This window comes from Rhea pennata, chromosome 12 (assembly GCF_028389875.1).
Source record: "Rhea pennata isolate bPtePen1 chromosome 12, bPtePen1.pri, whole genome shotgun sequence".
NCBI lineage: Eukaryota > Metazoa > Chordata > Aves > Rheiformes > Rheidae > Rhea > Rhea pennata.
The window spans coordinates 17,533,479-17,551,792 of record NC_084674.1 but is presented as its reverse complement, the minus strand read 5'-3'; the positions used below and the strand labels follow the sequence as shown (position 1 = coordinate 17,551,792).

The following is an 18,314-nucleotide window of genomic DNA, read 5'->3' as shown; positions in this document are numbered from 1 at the left end:
CCCGGACTGCGGAGTCTGTGCAGACCGCTGACACGATCCAGGGCCCGTTGACTGACCTGGCTGTTTGGGATTCGGGGACTTCCTCTGTAGCCTTCCCACGCTGAACCTGCGCATCCAAAACGGATGTTGGGTGCAGCCCTCCCCGTTCCAAGCTAGGTGTGCTTGTGTGCAAGGCACGGAGACTTGCATACACCAGACCCAACCTGAGTCATGTCGCCACTGACGTCGGCGCCTGCTAAGGCCGCAGCATCGCTCCAGCACAAGGCCGCAGCTGGGAAAGGGCCTTGCAGGAGACTCCAGCAGCTCTGGAGAGAGCCCAAAATGGTTGTACGCACCACCAAAGATGGTTGCATACACCATCAGCTAGGGACCGCGTGACTGCGCTCCTCTGTTGGCTCGGACACCGCTTCCAGCGGCTGCAGCCGCGGTGCTTTTGTCAATGTGCTCTGCGTTGGCAAAGGAAGCCCCCGAACCTCCCTATCTCCTTATAAGCTTTAGCTGGAAGTTAGCTCGTAGAGAAAAGGCTACAGCAGAAAAAACTGTCCAGCCTGAAATGCTAATCACATTTGCGCGTAGCCACTGATCGACATTTCTGAGCATTGTTTCCCTTGTCTAGGAACTAGAAACTAAAATAATAATAATGTCTTTTGCAGCGTGCTGTTTAATCGTTGCTCATCGCTTCTAGCATTCTGCAAAATAAAGGGATGCCAAGGAAAGGGAAAGCAAAACTGTTGCTCTTAGCAAGCATGCAGTTTTTCCAGTCAAATGGGCGTGTAATGAGCACCTACGCGTTGCAGCACATTGCAAGGGTGAATCGTACCACACGGATGTATGCTGTACCGAGCACTGGGCACATACCGGGAGCTTCTGGTTTTGTAGGCTATTCTGTTGAGTATAAATTAAACTCAAGGACACTCAGACATGTGCTGTTTTAGGGCTAGTTCCTTTGGCTTGTAATGTTCTGGAAGAAACAGGGGACACGCCGGCTGCGCGAGGCACCTCGGCGCGGGGAGGTGGAGGGGCCCGCGCGCGGTTTCATGCAGCCCTCGCACAAACCTAATTGCATGGCCTCAGCGTGACTTTCTACAATAATTAAATAGTCGAACTGTCTGATGAGGCCAGGTGTTTGCAGAAAATCATTTTTAGAGGGATACGTGTTTAAATGCTGATGAAACTTTACTCAGCCGTTAAACATAATGTATTACTCAGGCCTGAGCTATTCCCTCAGCCCTAATGCTCCTTCGCAATTAGCGTGTGATGTCACATTTTCCACTCAGTTCTTACCACTTTGTGGATTTCCTGAATATTAAGTGCCCTGAGAAGTGAGCAAGTTGGAGATTATTGTGACTGATTTCTCTCCGTGGCTCGCCTGCGGCCGTGGGAAGGGCACGGGCGGCGGGGACGGTGCGGGTCGCCCTGGGTACCTGCAGCCGGCGTGGCGGGGATCCCGCGGCCGGCCCTGCTGCCTGGCCCCGCACAGCGGCCGCGGGCTGCCCGCACGCTGCGATCCCCCCTGCCTCCGGCGGCACCGCGATTCGGCCTCCGCGACAGGCGCGAGAGACCGGCCGGGAGGGAGCACTTCCCTCTTATTAGCCTAAAAAATAACGTTGGAAAAGGGACAAGTGCTGAGGCTTAGACGGGTGCTGGGAGTGTCGACACAGAAAAGCCCCCCAGCTCTCACTGATGCACCCACCCGTGGCCTCACAGCGGAGTACACTGCGCTGGGAAGAGTGCCGGGTGACACGGGGGCCTCGCCGGAGCGCGGCGCGCTGTCACAGCCGCCGCGACGCACCGTGCCGTGCCGCACGCGGTAGCGGTCTCGGCCGGCGGCCGCAGCACTGCCGGGGGCTGCGTGCCCAGGCACAGCCGGGGCTCGTGTCGCTCCTGGCTGCGTGCTGCACTCGCAAATAGCATCGCAAGGGCTTCCGAGCCTTAGACGTGAGCTAAACCCCGTTTAACCACGCAGCTGCCTTTGGGGCTTCGATTTCTGAGTGTCGCAGCAAGGCTTGCAAACGGGGGGTCCGCGGTCACCCCTTTCCGTAAAAGGGCTTACCCACAGCATCTTTCGGGGGGGGTCCAAGAGGCAAAGAGGTTTGATTTTATTATTTTCCTTCTTGCTGTTGTTAGAGGAGCAAGGATACTACGAGAACTTACTTGAAGAGGCTGGTATGTGGAAAATTCAAAAAAAATCTTCTTCCATCAAAATGCTAATTAATCAATGAAAAAAAAGCACTCCTATCACCATGAAGAATTTTAAATATGCAGATGAACTTGTTTCCTTCTTAATAGCAATATTTTTGCTGTTTTAGCTCTCATAATTTTTCTGGGTTCCCCAGCCAAAATAGAGACATATATCAAGAAATCTGAAGTGTAAAAGTAAGCAAAGGAAACCTTTAAAAATGTTTTCCACTTTTACAAAAAGTAAAGATTAAAGGGGCTGCTGAATGGGATAGATGTATTGATATTTTCTGAAACTAATTACATATCTATTCATAAAATTATTAAAAATTAGATAGCTATTTAGAAATAGTTTATATTTCTAAAAGTTGCAAAAACTCTTTGCCTGGCTTAAGCAAAATAAGTACTCCTTAAATGCAGAGAATTTTGCAGGAAAAGGTGATTCCTTCCTATTAGATTCTAGGAGGGAAAAACCAAAAGTGTGTAAAATTTTGGGCCTGCAGCCTCTTCGTTCAGTTCCTCCTAACCCGCACCAATGCTGTCGAGCCTCTTCCCGAGCAGCATCGCTGCGGAACGGGAGCGCTCGTGTGAGCCGCGCGGGGCTGTATTTGCCAGTCCTAGGGCCAGGTGTGCGGTGCGAAATAAGAGTGCGGATTTAGATGCCGTGTAAAAGCGATGGAAATCAGAGTTTCAGTCGTTACAAGAGACAACTCACGACATCTCCACTGATGCGCTTTTAGCCGTAGAATTTGTTTCACAGCTATGTTGGACCGCTGGGTTTGGGTGCGCTGCGTTCCCCTCGGGCGGCGGCGGCCCCGGCGGCCCCGGCGGCGGCGGCGGCCCCGGCGGCGGCAGCGACCCCGGCGGCGGCAGCGGCGGCGGCAGCAGCTCGCCCCGGGAGCATCTCGCACAGGCGGCTTTCGAGCGGTGCCGGGCGCCGCGGGCCGGCGCATCGTGCGGCCCCGCCGCCGCCGCCGCAGGTTCAATCCTGCTCCCACGAGCGGCATCGGGAGATATTTCAGAAAGTTGATAAAGCTCTAAACCTTCCAAGGTAGCTCTGTATCACACAAAATGGTACCGGCTCTATACTATACTGCCGCAAACCTGCTCAGAGATCAGAGCGGTGGGGAGAAATATTCACGGTGCTCATGAGATTTGTTTTATTTTGCAGACAAGCAGCCGCGGTGTGTGTCGTGGGGCGAAGCTGGCCGTTTATTTTCTGTGTACTATTTGTCTGTGAGCTGCTCTTCTCGGAGGTGAGGCTGTTTAAGCCGTGTTACGTGGCTTTGTCTCCTAGCCTGAACGTGGGCCAAATTCTTCTCACTTTACTCATAATTATTCTCCTTGTTATTTATTACCGTAGCGCCAAAGGCCTCTTTTTGCCTTGGCCGTTAGAAATCAGCACCTTGGCATGAAAACTGCTCGCGATCTGGACAGGGAAGATGGGCAACGGGGCCGGGGGCAGCCTCCGCGGGGGGGGGAGGGGGGCGTAAATTAACCCAGACCAGCCGGAGTCGGTGGGAGGACGCGGCGAGCGGCGGCCGCAAACCCGCGGGGAGGGTCGGCGGGTGCCCCGCTGCGGGGCGGCCCCAGCGGCCGCCGTCGGGGATCCCTCTGCAGCGCGTGTTGCGCTTGTCTCGTTTCCCTCGGGAATCGCCCCGAAACCCGCCCTGCCTCAGACTGAGACCCGGGGCGCCGCTGCGGCAAGTCGCCGGTCCCGGGCGGGCTCGCCCCCTCGAGGCCGGGCCCCACGGGCACGCGCGGCCTCCGCAGCACCAGCCCCCCTGCGTCGTCCCCGCAGCCTGCGGTGTCCGCCGGACCCCCCGGCGCCGGGGCTCCGCCCGTCCGTCCCGCGCGAGGCGCTGAGCGGTGCGTGGAAACGCGCTTCTGCCGTCTGGCGCGGCAGGGGCTGAGCCGGAGCGAGGGGAATCTCGTCGTCCGGGGCCAAACGTTCGCCAGAAGGCTACGAAAGTCACGGAAAACGCTCTGCCTGGCGCTCTCCTGCGCCCCCCCCCCCCCCCCCAGCTCCCTTAGTCGCTCGCAGGGGGCTCCCCGAGGCGCGGGGGCACCGGCGGCTGCGGGCGGCGGCCGCGACGTGCGGGCTCGCTCGGGCCGGGGCCGGGGCCGGGCCGGGGCCGGGGCGCGGGCGGCAGGTGCCGCCGGCGGGAGCAGCCCGCGGCGCCGTGCCGTGCCGTGCCGTGCCGTGCCAAGGGGCTGACCGCCTTTACGCGGCTGGGATCAAAGGCTGCGCGCACCGCCTCGCTTCCAGGTGCGGGCCGGCGCCGGCCCTTCCCTTCGCCCCCTTCGCTTCCCGGCGCGGCGCGGCGCGGCCCCTCCCGCGCCCTCCCCCGGCGCTGACGGCCCCGCGGGGTCGCCGCTATAATAGGCCGCCGCCGCCGCCGCGGGGCGGAGGAGCCTCCCCGCCGCCCGTGCATGAAGTGGTGACCGTGCGCGGCCGCGCTGCGTCCCCGCGGCGGTGCTGAGCCCCGGGGCGCTGCGGGGGCGCCCGGCGGCGCAGGGCGGCGGCGGCGGGGCGATGGGCAGAGCCGCCGCGGGGCGCCCCGCGGCTCCGCTGCCGGGCGCGGCGGCCGGGGGGCTGCGCTAGGGCGGCGCCGCGGCGCGGAGCCCCCGCGGCCGCGCAGCCCTCGGCGCGGCCCGGGCGCGGCCGCGCGGCGGCGGCGAGGATGCAGCACCCGCTGGAGCTGGGCGCCGCGCACTACTTCCCGGCCGAAGCCTTCCCCGACCAGCGCTCGCACCGCTACCGCAGCTTCATGATCGAGGAGATCCTGACGGACCACGCGGAGGCCAAGGGGGCCGCGCCGGCCGGCGAGCTGCTCAAGTTCGGCGTGCAGGCGCTGCTCGCGGCGCGGCCCTACCACAACCACCTCGGTACGTCCCGGCCGCGCCGCCGCCGCCGTTTCCGCGCGGGCGGCCGCGCCGGGGAGCCGCGGCGCCTCCGCGGGGGCGGCCGGGCCCGCGTTGCGCCGCGCCGAGGCGGCTCCCGAGCTCCGGCGAGGCGCGGAGCGGCTCGCTGGCGGGCGGCGCTCCGCGCTGCCCCCTCGCCCTGGCGCCGCGGGCTTCAAACTGAGGTTTGCGTCCTCGGAGCGCCGGGCCGGCTGCTGAGAGAGCCGGTTTAGCGCGAAACTCCCACGGAATTTCACGGGAAAGTTCTTGTTGGTATTTTCTTTGTGTGTGTGTGTGTGTGTGTGTGTGTTTTCGGGTAGGGTATGAGTTACTGGATCCTATGCAGCCAAATACGCGATTGCAATCAACAGTAGTATACTTCGCGGGCGTAGATTTAGCTGGGCGCCCGACATACACGTATTCACCTCTAGACTTATTTATTTAAAAACAGAGGGAGCGCGCTATTTCTAGTCTGATTCAGCATCTAGAACAACGGCAGGATATTAGAAACGGTTATTATATAAACGCAAGTTTTTGATATGTGGTTGTGAAAGCTTTCATTTCCAAAGCCATTTTAATCTGCAGAATCGTCGTTCTTTATCCGTAGAAATGAACGAAACGGAGAGATCCCAATTTGTTATTTCTCTCTTAAAAGAGAAATATAAAAGGATCTAGCCCCCCTAGCATGGCAGCCACGTATATTAGAATATCTAGAAATTAGTATGGAAACAGAAATTTTAAAGACTGAATGAACTATTTAAAATACTAGACCAAATAAAAAGATGTTTATAGCGCAGCTCCCGCCGAGGTCGGCGGCAGGAGAATTGGGTTCCCGTAAGGGAGCGATACGTGGATTTGCTTCAACAACGCAGTTTCTGCTTAGGCCGAGGAGAAGGAATCCGCAGAGACTTTTTAAAAAATCCTTACAAAATCCCGATCGTTGTCCTGTTTTCCTAGCGGTAAGAGGCAGCTCGGACATAGCTAATTCCGTTTAAACGGAATTTGAACGTTTGCACCCGCAAGCGCTCCTGCCCCTCGGCCCGCTGGCCGGCCCGGAGTCGCCGTGCTGGGGGGACGGATCGTTCTCTGCTCCCGAGCGCAGGCGGCGGCCGCACACGCGTGGCCGTGGGGCCGCCCGGGGAGCAGCCGGCGGGGCGCGCCGCTGCGGCCGGGCCTCGGCGAGCCGAAGTGATTTCTTTAGGGATGGCCCTGCTCCTGAATGGCGTTTAGAAAATTCGTGGGCTCCGCTTCACGGGCAGGAATCGAAATTGTTGAAAATGTAGTGGTGTCCGCGGGGGGAAACGCGCGGCGGGCGCAGGCGGGCGCGGGTCTCCACCCGCACGCGGAGCGTGAATCCGGCACCTCGGTTACTCCTCCTGCGGCCGAGAACCCCGACGTTTGTTAGGTGACATTGAAGGAGAGCGGTTTTACGTTGTTTTAAACGATTTCCACTCGCGCACCCCGAAGCATTCCGTAATTTCCGACCGCTGGTTTCAGCGCAAACGCGACCCGCGGAACGCGGCGCTCGGGCCGGCGCAGCTCCGCGGTGCAGCCGGCGGCACCGGCACCGGGCCGCCCCGGCCCCCGCCGCGCTGCGCCCCGGCAGCGCTTTCGGAGCCTGATTCGGGTGACCCTCGCCCCCACCCGGCTGGCCCCGAGCACTGCCCCCCGCGCGGGGCCGCCCCTCACCGCGGCGCCGGGCGCCCGCGGGCTCTGACGGCCCCTCTCTCCCGCAGCGGTGCTGAAGGCGGAGCCGGCGGCCGTGTTCAAGTTCCCGCTGGCGCCGCTGGGCTGCTCGGGGCTGGGCTCGGCGCTGCTGGCCGCCGGCTCGGCGCTGCCGGGCGCCGCGGCCGCGCCGCACCTCCCGCTGGAGCTGCACCTCCGCGGCAAGCTGGAGCCGGGCGCCGGCGAGCCGGGCGGCAAGGCCAAGAAGGGGCGCCGCAGCCGCACCGTCTTCACCGAGCTGCAGCTCATGGGGCTGGAGAAGCGCTTCGAGAAGCAGAAATACCTCTCCACGCCCGACAGGTAGGCGAGGGGCGCCGGGCCGCGCCGGGCCGCGCCGGGCGGGGGGCTGGGGCTGGGGCTGCGGTGGAGGTGGTGGGAGGGCGCAGGCAGGTTTTTGCGGCCGACGGCCCAGAGCTGCGGCCGGGGAGCGAAAGGGCTCAGCCCGGCGGCCGGCGGGCGGGCAGCGGCCTCACCGCCTCTCTCTCGCCCGCAGAATAGACCTGGCCGAATCGCTGGGGCTCAGCCAGCTCCAGGTGAAAACCTGGTACCAGAACAGGCGGATGAAATGGAAGAAAATAGTAAGTTGCACGTGACCACCCCTCGCTGCGCGGTCCCCCAGTGTCGGGCCGTCAGCCGCGTCTCCGCCGGGCTGCTGGTCTCTCTCTTGCAGGCTCTCCGCTTTTGCATGTCGCCAAAGATTTGTTCTTTAAAAAGGGGAAGGCCACAGGCCTATAAATGCAGCAGCGACGGGGAGGCACCGCGGTGCGGCGCGGCCGGGGCCGCCCTGCTTCGCTGCACGCCGCGCCCCGCCGGGCCGCGCAGCCCCGCGGGTGCGGAGGGGCGATCCGCACGGGCGGAGAGGAGCCGGCCAGAGCAGCAAATGCGAGCCAGGTCCGGGTGCCCGCCAGCTGTGAGCCGCGTTCCGCGGCCGCCTCCCAGGCTGGGTGCTGAAACGCTAGGGAGCGGAGACCTGGGGCCGCGCCGGGCCGCCGGCCGCGCCGGGGAGCGCGGTTTTACGCGGGTTTGCTTCCTCCTCTGCCCTCCTCCTGGCCCCGCAGGTGTTGCAAGGGGGCGGCCTGGAGTCCCCCACCAAGCCCAAGGGTCGCCCCAAGAAGAACTCCATCCCCAGCAGCGAGCAGCTGTCGGAGCAGGAGCGAGCCCGGGACGCCGAGAAGCCGCCCGAGAGCCTCGGCTCGCCCTGTGAGGTCAGCCAGGAGGAGTGACCGGCACCGGCACCGGCCCGGCCCGCCCGGCCGCCCTGCCAGCGGCGCCGCCGCGCAGGGCCCGCCCCGCCGCCGCCGGGCCCGCCGGCCTCCCGCGCTGCGACGCCGGCCCGGCCGGCGTGGGCCCCCGCGCCGCGCCGCGCCGCCTTCCTGCCGGCGGCGCCCGGGGGCCCCGCGGACGGTTCCTGCCATCGCTTCCGACGGATTTAACGTCTCGGCCGGCCCGGACCCCCGCCCGCGGGACGCCCGCCACGGACGCCGGTGTTGTGCGACGGCCCGGACGGGCCAGGAGGACACTGGATCCCACTTTCACACCTGCTCGCTCTCTAAACCCTGTGGTGCCCCTAGTTATTCGAAAACTGCATTTTTATGATCAGTTTTATTAATGCGAAGATATTTACTTTATTTCAATAAAGTATTTTATGAACTATTATTCTGGGTAATGTAACGATTTTTAATATTTTTCTTCACGGAAGCAGGTTAATATATTACGTATTCAAATACAAGTTCAGAGGCAGATCTGCGGGAATGGAATAACGCACAGCCCGCTCCCAGGCACATTCCCAGGGTTATTTTTTCCGTGTGTGACACTGCGGCCGTTGCCATCTGCCGGAGGCCGAGCCCGGCCCGTGACCAGGACCCGCAGTTTTGCTCGGGCAAATTTTGTAAAGGAGCAAGTCGACACTTTTGCTTTTTAAAATACGTAATTCCTGGCAAATAAATTAATTAGCAGGCTTTATTTATAGAGAGGAGCAAATAATTTACCATACGCGGAAGGGTCGTGCCTAACTCGCGGGGAGTCATGCGCGGCAGCCGCTGCCTGCGTGGCGCTAAGGCCCGTGGGGGCAGCGCCGCGCGGTCCCGGGGAGGTCCCCGGCGGCTCGGCTCGGCTCGCCCCCCCCCCCCCCCCGCCCGCAGCGGCGGGCCAGGGACATCGTCGCGGACGGCGCTTCCCGCGGCTCTTCGGCAATTGCTGCGACATAGCAAGAAGTCGTAGCGCAGTTTTTTTCCCCTCTCTCTATTTTTTGAGTCTGTGTGGTACTTTTTCCATTGAAATACCAAATTATAGAGCATCTGCAGAGACATGCAATTATCAGCCTGTAAAAAACAAAAACACCGCAGAAAGCGGCGAGAGGCGGAGAGCGAGGGAAGGGAGGAGAAGGACCGGAGGGAGCCGGGCTATGCGGCAACGATGCCGGGGCCCGGCGCGGCCCCGCGCCCCTCCGCAGAGCCGCCGGGAGTCCAGCCCGGCCCGGCCCGGCCCGGCCCGGCCCGAGCGGCCCCGCTCGCGGGCCAGCGCAGCCCTTTGCTTGCGCGGCGGGATAACCCCCGCGGCAGGCAGGGAAGGGGCCTGGGCTGAGCACCTGGAGGTAATTGGCCTTCTAATTAAAGGGAGTAATTAGCACCCGCTAAAGGGAGGTCTCACCGCAGGTGAAGGGGTTGGTTGGTGCGTTTCATCCTGTCAGGAGCTGAGCCCGCCGTGCTCCTGGCCCAGGTGAGCGAGGCAGAGCCCTGCACCCCGCGGCCCCGCTCGGGCCCGGCCTCTGCCGGAGGGGCCCGGACAGGCCCAGCCCCGGCTCTGCGGGTGCGCTAGCGGCTGCCGAGCCCAGCCCAGCCCGTCCCGTCCCGGTGCGGCGCCGGCCGAGCAGGCGCGGCCCTAGCCAGAAGCGGCGTCGTGCTGGAAGCCGCCAGTCGGTAAATGCTCCCGCAGCGGCGCGAAGGCAAGGCTTTCGACGGGAAAGCAGTCATGCTGACAACATTTACCGGCTCTCGCTAAGCATAACCTTGGGCCTGCCCCCCTGCGAGTGCGTCGCTGGTCGGCGGTGAAGCCCTCGGTCGATGCCGACGCGAATCTGTATTGATGCCGCTCAATTTCTGGCACGTCTATTCCCATTCCCCCCCCCCCCCCCCACTTAAGCACGGTCTACTCGTTTGGTAAAACTTAAAAGAATCCGGATTTGTTGCTGCAAGGCGCCGCGGCTCGGGTGGCAATGACTTCCGAGGGTGATCGCGAAGGGGCGCCCTGCGCTCCCCGCGCCGCTGCCTGGGCGCGCTCGGGTGGTAACGGGACGTTGCCTCCCGTTTGTGGGGACGTTGCGCTATCCCAGGTTAAATAAACTCCAGCGATGAGCGATGAAGTGTTTGTAAGCACAGGATATGGCCAATGCTGAGTAAACAGGAAGCAAGCTCATATTCTTACACTCAAATGACTAATATATATTTAAACAAACAACAGTTAGATTGAAATGTTTCGTTTAACCTGCGGATAAGGACTAAGGTTTGGCAGGATGACGATGGAGGAGTCGGCGGAGCCCCGGCGGGGTGCGAGCTTTGAGCTTTCGCGGCTGCAGGTCTCTTCGCGGCCAGGGCGCAGTCACCCTCTTTGGGCATCAGGGAGCTCCGTGGATCTTTCGATTTTGTTACTTCTTTATTTCAGCTTATCGTCACTGTTTCTTCGTAGGTTATAGGCTCAGGATTAATCTTTTTCTCGGTGCACTTGAACACTGCAGCCCTTTATAATTAAAACGTAGATTCAGTGGTGCATTGGCCAAAATTAACGGCGGAATGGCAAGCTGCGTCCATCACAGATGTTAAACAGAGATTTAGAAATAGCTAGACTTCAGTTATTACTATCGCACTTACGATATAATGTTTGTATTTTCACTACATTAGCAAGTGGTGGACAAGCGGTTATTTTTTCACACGCCATAAAGACATTAAAAGGACAGCTTCTCTGCACAGTGAGAGGGAAAAGCAGGAGCGTTTTATCCAGTTCGCGTCAGTGCTTCGGGCGCACGTTCAGCCCCGACAGCAGCTGCGCCTGGGCGGTGCAGCGGCCGCCGCCGGGCCGCGCTCCGCGGCGTGCGCAGCGCCCGGCGCTTCCCAGCCGGCTGCCCGGGCCCGGGGCTGCCTGGCTTGCCGCAAAGCCCGTAACCGCGAAGCCTCGCTGTGCTTGCCCGCTTCGCTCTCGTTAGCGCAGCTGCTGCCTCAGGCGAGCGCGGCGAGCGGAGCCCGAGGCGCGACAGCTCCTGCTGCCCGCAGGAGCCGGCGGGCGGCAGCGAGCGGGATCCCTTCGGAGTCCTCGCATCCGCCGCCCTCCGCTTCCCCACAGACCCCGGATAAGGCGCTTCCCTGAGCGTGTTCAGCGGAGACTTGCCCGAGAGACGGCTTCTGCGTGTGCCAGGCTGGTGCCCGTGCGGGTTTCAGAAGTGCTACCGTCCTGCTAGCCTCCAAGCTGAGGAGAGCAGAGCCAAGCGCCCGGCCCCGCGAATCTCTCTGGGCTCGCCAGCAATATCCCCGCCATCCACCACCCTGGGGTTTCTGCCGTAGGGAAGAACGAGGTCCGCGCAGAGCCAGGAGCCTGGGCTCTGAGGGGGCTCCAAGGAACCCGAACGAGGATACCGCACTTCCCTCCTGCTCGCCAGGTTAAGAGGACAAGCGACTGGAGATGTGCTTACGCTATTTGTAAGCGAACAGCAAGAAGTATTTTTGGATATGTAAACATGTTATGAACGAAAACACCGTATACTTCTAGCAGCATACTGTTGCTTCTAGATTAATGGGTTCAGTGTTTGGACCCATTTGCCCAGAAAAGATTTTCATTAGTAACAACCTTAATTACAAGTCTTCATTCCAGAAGAAGCCGTTTACAGTACGGAGTAAATGTCTGCTGAACTGACTACTTCTCTGAGCTTTTTCACTGCTGCTAATAAATAACAAAATATTCTTACTCGCATTAAAAGTGTGTGAGAAGAAACTGGTAATATACTTGACAAGCTTTTTCTTGTAAAATAGTTATTTTTGATAAATTATTTCCCTTTAATTGGTTTATATATGTATTTTCTGTTAAAGTTTTATTTCCACATGCCAAAAAATAGACTGCTGAGCTGGCTGGTGCAATATTCCACTTCAGTGATTCCACTCCACTGCTTCAGCACGCAGTTAGAGAGCAAAAGGGGTTCCAGCAGGCTGTTGTCTCCTATCTGACTGGAAAAAACAAAGGCAAATGCCACCAGCTATTAGTACAATGCTCCTTCTAAATGCATTTTGAGACGATCTGGTACACTTACAAACAGGGCTTTGGGGCTTACCTTAATCAACATTCATAACTCTTGCAGAGAGGAGAGTGATGAAGAGGAAGTTACAATAGGTCTAGTCTACACACAGGTTTTGTGCTGATGTATAAATTTCTAGTGAAGCATAACTGTTTCACTTAATTACCCTTTACAGCCGTAATGAAACCAATGCAACCTGGAATATGGATGTCATTAGGCTATGATGAACGATAACGATACTCACAACACATCAGCAGCCCAGATGTGTCAGCCAAGACACAGGGGCTGTCCTGGAGAAGCTGGGGATGAATTTGTTCAGTGCTGTGGTTTCACCTGTGAGACTTGTTCTATCTGCTGCAAATGACCTCTCTAGCACTGCAAAGTGCAACCTAAAGCCCCCTGCTTGGGCAGTTGTTTGCCAGTGCTGTATAATGGTGTTCTGGTGCTAGTAAAGTACACATTTAGCCAATATATCTGATGTTTATTCTCCTTCAGTATATAAATAAGCTGTATTGGTATAACACATTGCTTCTGGCATAAAAGCATCTGTTTGGGAACATTACCATCTTAATTACATCGGTATAGGTAGAAGAGTTTGTTTTCTCTGTAAACGAAGTAGAAGGATGTAGATTGAAGGATCGAAAAGCACCACCAAAAGTGGGTTCTTCCCATGTTTGAATGCTCATCAGGTTACCGTTAAACGGTAAATGTTATGATATTTTTTCTTAACAAAAATCCATTTAGGTGAGTTTCCAATTCAAACATCCTAAATTCATTTTTTTTATGAAGCGTCTCAAGGAAATCTGAACAAGTGTCCACTCTTTCATCAATGTAAATCTAAAAATAATGTCATAGAGCCAGAGGATTCTAAGATTAATGGCATTACTCCGGAAATTTCGGGAAACACCCGTTACATTTTCTTTCAGTATAATGGTACCTGCTGTACTCGCTCGTGGCCGCTTCCCTTCTCTCCCACCGCTGATGCACGGAGACCCGCCCGGCCTCGGCGGCGCACCAGCAGGGGCGGCCGCGGGTGTCCGCGGGCCCCGCGGCCCGGCCTGGCGCACGCAGCGGGCCTCGCGCGGGTGCGCCCGCGCCGCGCCGCGGCTGAGGAGGCTGCTTCGGGCTCAGGTCGGGCCCCGCGGACGGGGCCGGCCCCGGCAGCTGCGGCTCTCTGACGCGCCGCTTCGCGGTGAGGCCGGAGCCGCTGAGCGGGGCCGGCGGGCGCGCCGGAGCGGCGCGCGGCCTCGGGGAGCCGTTGGGGCGCGCCGGAGCGGCGCGCGGCCTCGGGGAGCCGTTGGGGCGCGCCGGAGCGGCGCGCGGCCTCGGGGAGCCGTTGGGGCGCGCGGGAGCGGCGCGAGGCCTCGGGGAGCCGTTGGGGCGCGCGGGAGCGGCGCGAGGCTTCGCGGAGCCGTTGGGGCGCGCGGGAGCGGCGCGAGGCCTCGGGGAGCCGTTGGGGCGGGAGCGGCCGGCCGCGGCGGCGCTGAGGTGAGGCGGCCGCTGGTTGCAGTGAGCTGCCGCGGAGCGGGGCTCCAGCCGAGGTACGAGGGCCGGGTAGGCTGGGCCGAGCGCCTCACGGCGGTGCGGGCGGGGAGAGGCGCCGGGGGGCCTGTGCGGAGCTGCCTTGCCCACGCCGCGCGCTATCCTCGAGCGCCAGGCTCCGGCGGCGGGAAGTCCCACGCCACGAACGGGGAAGGGACTACAGCACTTTCAGGACAGCATATAAAACATAGGTGGATTTTAAAAGCCAGTGACTTCAAGCTAGATTACATGTTTTTAGAAGATTATTTTTGATAAAAATACAACTCCTAGCACGAAGCATGCAGGCTCTGTTTAAGCTTTCATGTGGTTAGGTATTCTTGGACTTGTAGGAGAAAAAGTTAACACCTCCATGGAATTTTTTTTCTCACAATTTTGGATAAAAATACAACATACAGATTAGTATTACCTGTTAGAGTGAGTTCAGTCAAATTCTCTGAAAATGATTAATCAGCATATGAAGTGCTGTTGTTAAAGTTTGTCTTAACCCCAAATGCTGGGTTGAGATAATCACAAATGTAGTTGTTTCAGCTGATGTTTATGATAGATAGAATCTAAGCACTCAATGCACTATGCCATAAAATTTGGACAAGTCATATGTAAAAGAAGTGCAGTTTAAGTTTGCATTAAACGCACTATTGCAGGTCTTGATGCTGTCGTCTCTACTTGGCTAAACTTTTCCATGAAGTCTATGGGAAATTTGCCAGAATCAAAGCTCCAGGGTATGGATGGTTACCATTAATGAAATGAATGATGGCTACTGCACCAGTAAGCCATAGTTTTGTAGGATATTTAAAAATACGTGCAGCTTAGCTCCTAACTGTGCAACTCCGTGTTGATGGAAAAAGACAAAGCCACAGCCTTGTATGATTTCATCAGTTTACAAACATAGTCCATTAAAACATGATTATGTATAAAAAGGATTCTTTTTGTGAAGATCCTAAAATCCATTGTTTATATTGTATCTATAATAACAAACCACAAAATAAGCTTGTAGCATTTCTAAAACTTTTTTGGGGGATGGGAATATGCAAACTCTTCAAAAATGAAATGCATGTAAGTTGCATGTATTTGTTTCTAAAGTTTTAGTTAGAATGGGAAGACTTCTTTGAATTTTTTTCAGGTTGTTAAAGAGTGTTAGGCTGTGTAAATTCACTTTCTGAATAAATACTGAAGTCAGTGGATTATATTTAAATGGAGGGTATATTCAAGGAAAAACACCTTTGAGTTTTTTGAGTCCCAAACTCTCCTGAAGGCAATCTCCTATATAAGTTATGGTATAATAGTTTTCCAGCTCCTAAACCATTGTGCGCTGTGCATAGTACGAATACTGTGTTAGGGAACTGTGCAAATCTAGATATGGCACTAGATACAGGCAAAATGCAAGTCTGACTTGGACTAGCAAGGAAGCAGTGCTCAAAACACAATGCTTTCACAACAGCGAGCTAAATGAAAACCTGGCTGTTTGGTCTGAGCAATTCCACCTGATTAGATGCTGATGGGCATACTTTCTGAGGTATTTACTAAAGATTAAACATAAGCATTTACAATTTTAAAATAAACCTCAAATAAATTAAAATCATATATCTTATTTGTATCATACGTTGAATTGTGAAAGTAAATAACATCTTGTATTAATTAAAATAGCTTTTAGGAAGGAATTATTTGCATATCTCGTCTTCTCCTCCTTCCTGTAAATTCATTATGTGAGAATCAGGTTACTAAATACTTCCATTGCTTAATCAGATATTCTCATAGGGACTGTTCTGCCATTGCAAAGTCTTGGACTTTATGACAGTCTGTAAAAGTGTTCAGAGTCTCCTGGTGTAATCTCATTTTAGCTCTGTGGTGCTTATTACTGCCACGGGTAAGGTTAAAAGAGCAGTACAAGATTTTTTAATTCCATAGTGTGCTGTGAGATTTCCACATTAATACGTGTAGAAATATTTCATATTCAAATTTTGTGCCTTTAATTATGTAAGTCACAGAGTACTGCTTGTCTCGTGATTGGATAATACTTCTCCCTGGGTAAATGTTAGTCTGCATTCTGTAATTGAATATTCCATGTTGAGCTTTCTGGTTATTCGAAATTAAAATTCGTTATTCAGTAGTATTTGTACTGGTAAAGTACAAGTGCTCAAATATTTGCAGAAAGCAAATGTGAAGCAGCTGTAAATATGGATGAATTTGCTTCTGAATTTTAATGAATATTTGTAGTTTTTTGGCTAAGCTGTAATGAGTCTGTATGGAATAGAAGACTTGTAAATTCCAGTGCTTTACACTTACAAGTGTGTAAATTGCCGCTAAGCCCAGTGGATTTAAATTTTATATCCTTAGTTTAGATGGAGAAGTACAGACTAGTTTGGGAAAAAAAAAAAAACAAAACCTTCAAAAATGCACAGAACATCAGAAGCTTTAGATGAATACATAAATTAGTGGTCTATAGCCTTCACTGACGTGTGGGTAACAATTTAGTGTTTCGTTTAACTCCTTCATTTCCAGTAAGCACAAACAATACCTAAAGATTGAACAGGAAATATGTTACCCATTATCCACAGTTTAATGATAAGTTCCCTAAGTCAAGATCTCTCCCTGTGTTTCCAGAGAACTAGTTCTGTGGATGGAAATTAAAGGAATTTTTTTAACAGTTTTAACGAAACTTTGTCTTAGCCAAATTTCCTATTTTCTGTATGAAAACAGTCTGCCTAGTAAAATTATGACTTGAAATGGGAAAGGAGGATCATAACAAGCTTAACGGAGAGCAAGCACCTTCCTTCCAAATTTGTTAGATCATGTTGGGTTTGTGTAGACTGCTTAATTGTAACGTTGCTAAACTATGAGTGGGTACAGTATTGTGTCTGGTAATAGTGCTGAATTTCAAGAGGAAAACCTGCCATTTATTAGTCCCACTTGATTTCTCTCTTTGCCAAAAGAGTAAGAGTTCAGAGTGGGTGGAGAGCTGAGTATCTAAGTGGCAGAAGAAAGTTGGTAGGACTCTGAAGACAAGTATGAGGAACAGAGCTCTAGAAAGAATACTTGGTTTCAAAGGGATATAGTTTGCTACGACTTGGAAGGCCTAGTAATGCAAGTTCTGTTGGGACTGCTTGATGATGTGCTCCAGATGACTTGTGTGTGACATTGGTCAGCCACCTGTCAGCTTCTTTGATACAGCTAATCTCTCTGCAGTTGTGCTTCTTTCTTATTGCTAGTGAAAAAGGAAATATCTGGATGACAAAAGTTTCACAGATTTTCATGAGGCTCTTGTGTTTCTTTTCCAAATGCTTGAAATTAAAGAAGGAGTTGCTACTATATTACTGCTCTGGATTTCCAGAACTGTCTTGTGCTTTCGTCGCTTTTGCAGTACACATGTAGCCTAAGGAATCCAAAAGGTAATGCACTCACTGCATGTGCATTTTAAAAGTAGTTTTACATGCTCCACTGAGCTTCTGGGTGTCCATAAATTCTGGACAAATGGCCAAAAATGCTGTACATGAAATGTAAGTCTGTTGCCAGAGTAGTAGCATTGGCAAGTGTATTTGTGGCATTCACGCGGTCAGAAAGTCATACCGTCTGCTTTGCAGACTGACAAATGCCTTTTCTCAAAAGGGATGATATTTTCTGTTTTCCAGACCTCTAAATACATAAAAGCATTTGCTTATTTCCTTGCTTTGGCTTGATTTTGCAAGCAGGGTTTTATATATACCTGGTTTTAAAATTGATGTGCTTTCCTTTTACCCACTGATATTTATTTTTCCAGGAGAACCATTTGCCCTACATTGTATGATATGTTCTTTAGGTTTTGAAACTTTGAGTTACTGTTTCAGAAGGTAACTTATTTTTCAGAATGAAGAGCAGATTGTCATGAAGGTGAGGAAGAGATCTTTGTGGTTTGCTCTGAGCCTCTTGTAGTCTCCAGTTTATAAAACCATGTCACCTATTGGATCTTGTTCAACAGGCCTGCACAGAAAGTTCTACACACAGAAGTGCTGTCCAGAGACCTCTCCTCCCCTAAAGAAAAAAGCCCTTTTAAACAGAATTCTTTTCCAATATCTCATTACTAAAGCAATCCTGTGTAACAGTAGGATATATTTATACTATGTTAATATTTTAGGAGTCCCAGTCATAGACTATTATTCACTCTTCTAGATGTAGCAATGTCAGATGCATATTGTCATCCTGTAGCGTGCTCCTCCTTGTGTTTCAATCACTCTCTCTCTGCTCCCTCCTCCCCCCATTTTTTAATGAAAGGACATGCTGGCAGAACTTTTCGTAGCCATATTGTGATGTGGCCAGAGTCAGAAAAAAAGAAGTTGGATAGCTGGGACCAGAAAAAAGAAGTTTGTGAGAAAAGGTATTTATTTGTAAGTAGTGTTTTCAATACTGTGCAATTTGCCCAAGTATCCTCTCTCAGATGGGATGAACTCCAGTGGAGGTGTTACCCCAATGTGAATTTGGAATAGTTATGTTTGGATTGGATAAGAAAATACCAACTTTATAACTAGAGAGCTCGTAATTGGAGGTACCCAAAATTGGGCCAAGGACTTTGGCATATATTTGTGCTTTCTGCCCTTTTAAAATAATAATAATAATAAAAAAGATTTGTTTTCTTAGGCTTGGGTATATGCACTCTACAAGAATTCACTTTTTGACTTTACATTTACATATCTCACATTTTCCAGATGCATTTTCC

General features: G+C 54.3%; 1 protein-coding gene across 1 annotated transcript; it reads left to right on the top strand.

Annotated features, from left to right (window-relative positions):
- The first annotated feature begins 4,862 nt into the window (after positions 1–4,862).
- BARX1 (BARX homeobox 1) lies at positions 4,863–8,030 on the top strand. Its single transcript, XM_062585827.1, has 4 exons — positions 4,863–5,067; positions 6,819–7,107; positions 7,301–7,385; positions 7,866–8,030. The coding sequence occupies exons 1-4, from the start codon at positions 4,863–4,865 to the stop codon at positions 8,028–8,030; spliced, it is 744 nt and encodes a 247-aa protein (XP_062441811.1).
- Positions 8,031–18,314: the final 10,284 nt, after the last annotated feature.

Bases quoted from the DNA above. Each gene is read 5' to 3' on its own strand.
- BARX1 (XM_062585827.1), top strand. From the start codon at position 4,863: ATGCAGCACCCGCTGGAGCTGGGCGCCGCGCACTACTTCCCGGCCGAA. The intron at 5,068-6,818 runs GTACGTCCCGGC...TCTCTCCCGCAG, and splicing joins GCCCTACCACAACCACCTCG to CGGTGCTGAAGGCGGAGCCG. The intron at 7,108-7,300 runs GTAGGCGAGGGG...TCTCGCCCGCAG, and splicing joins TACCTCTCCACGCCCGACAG to AATAGACCTGGCCGAATCGC.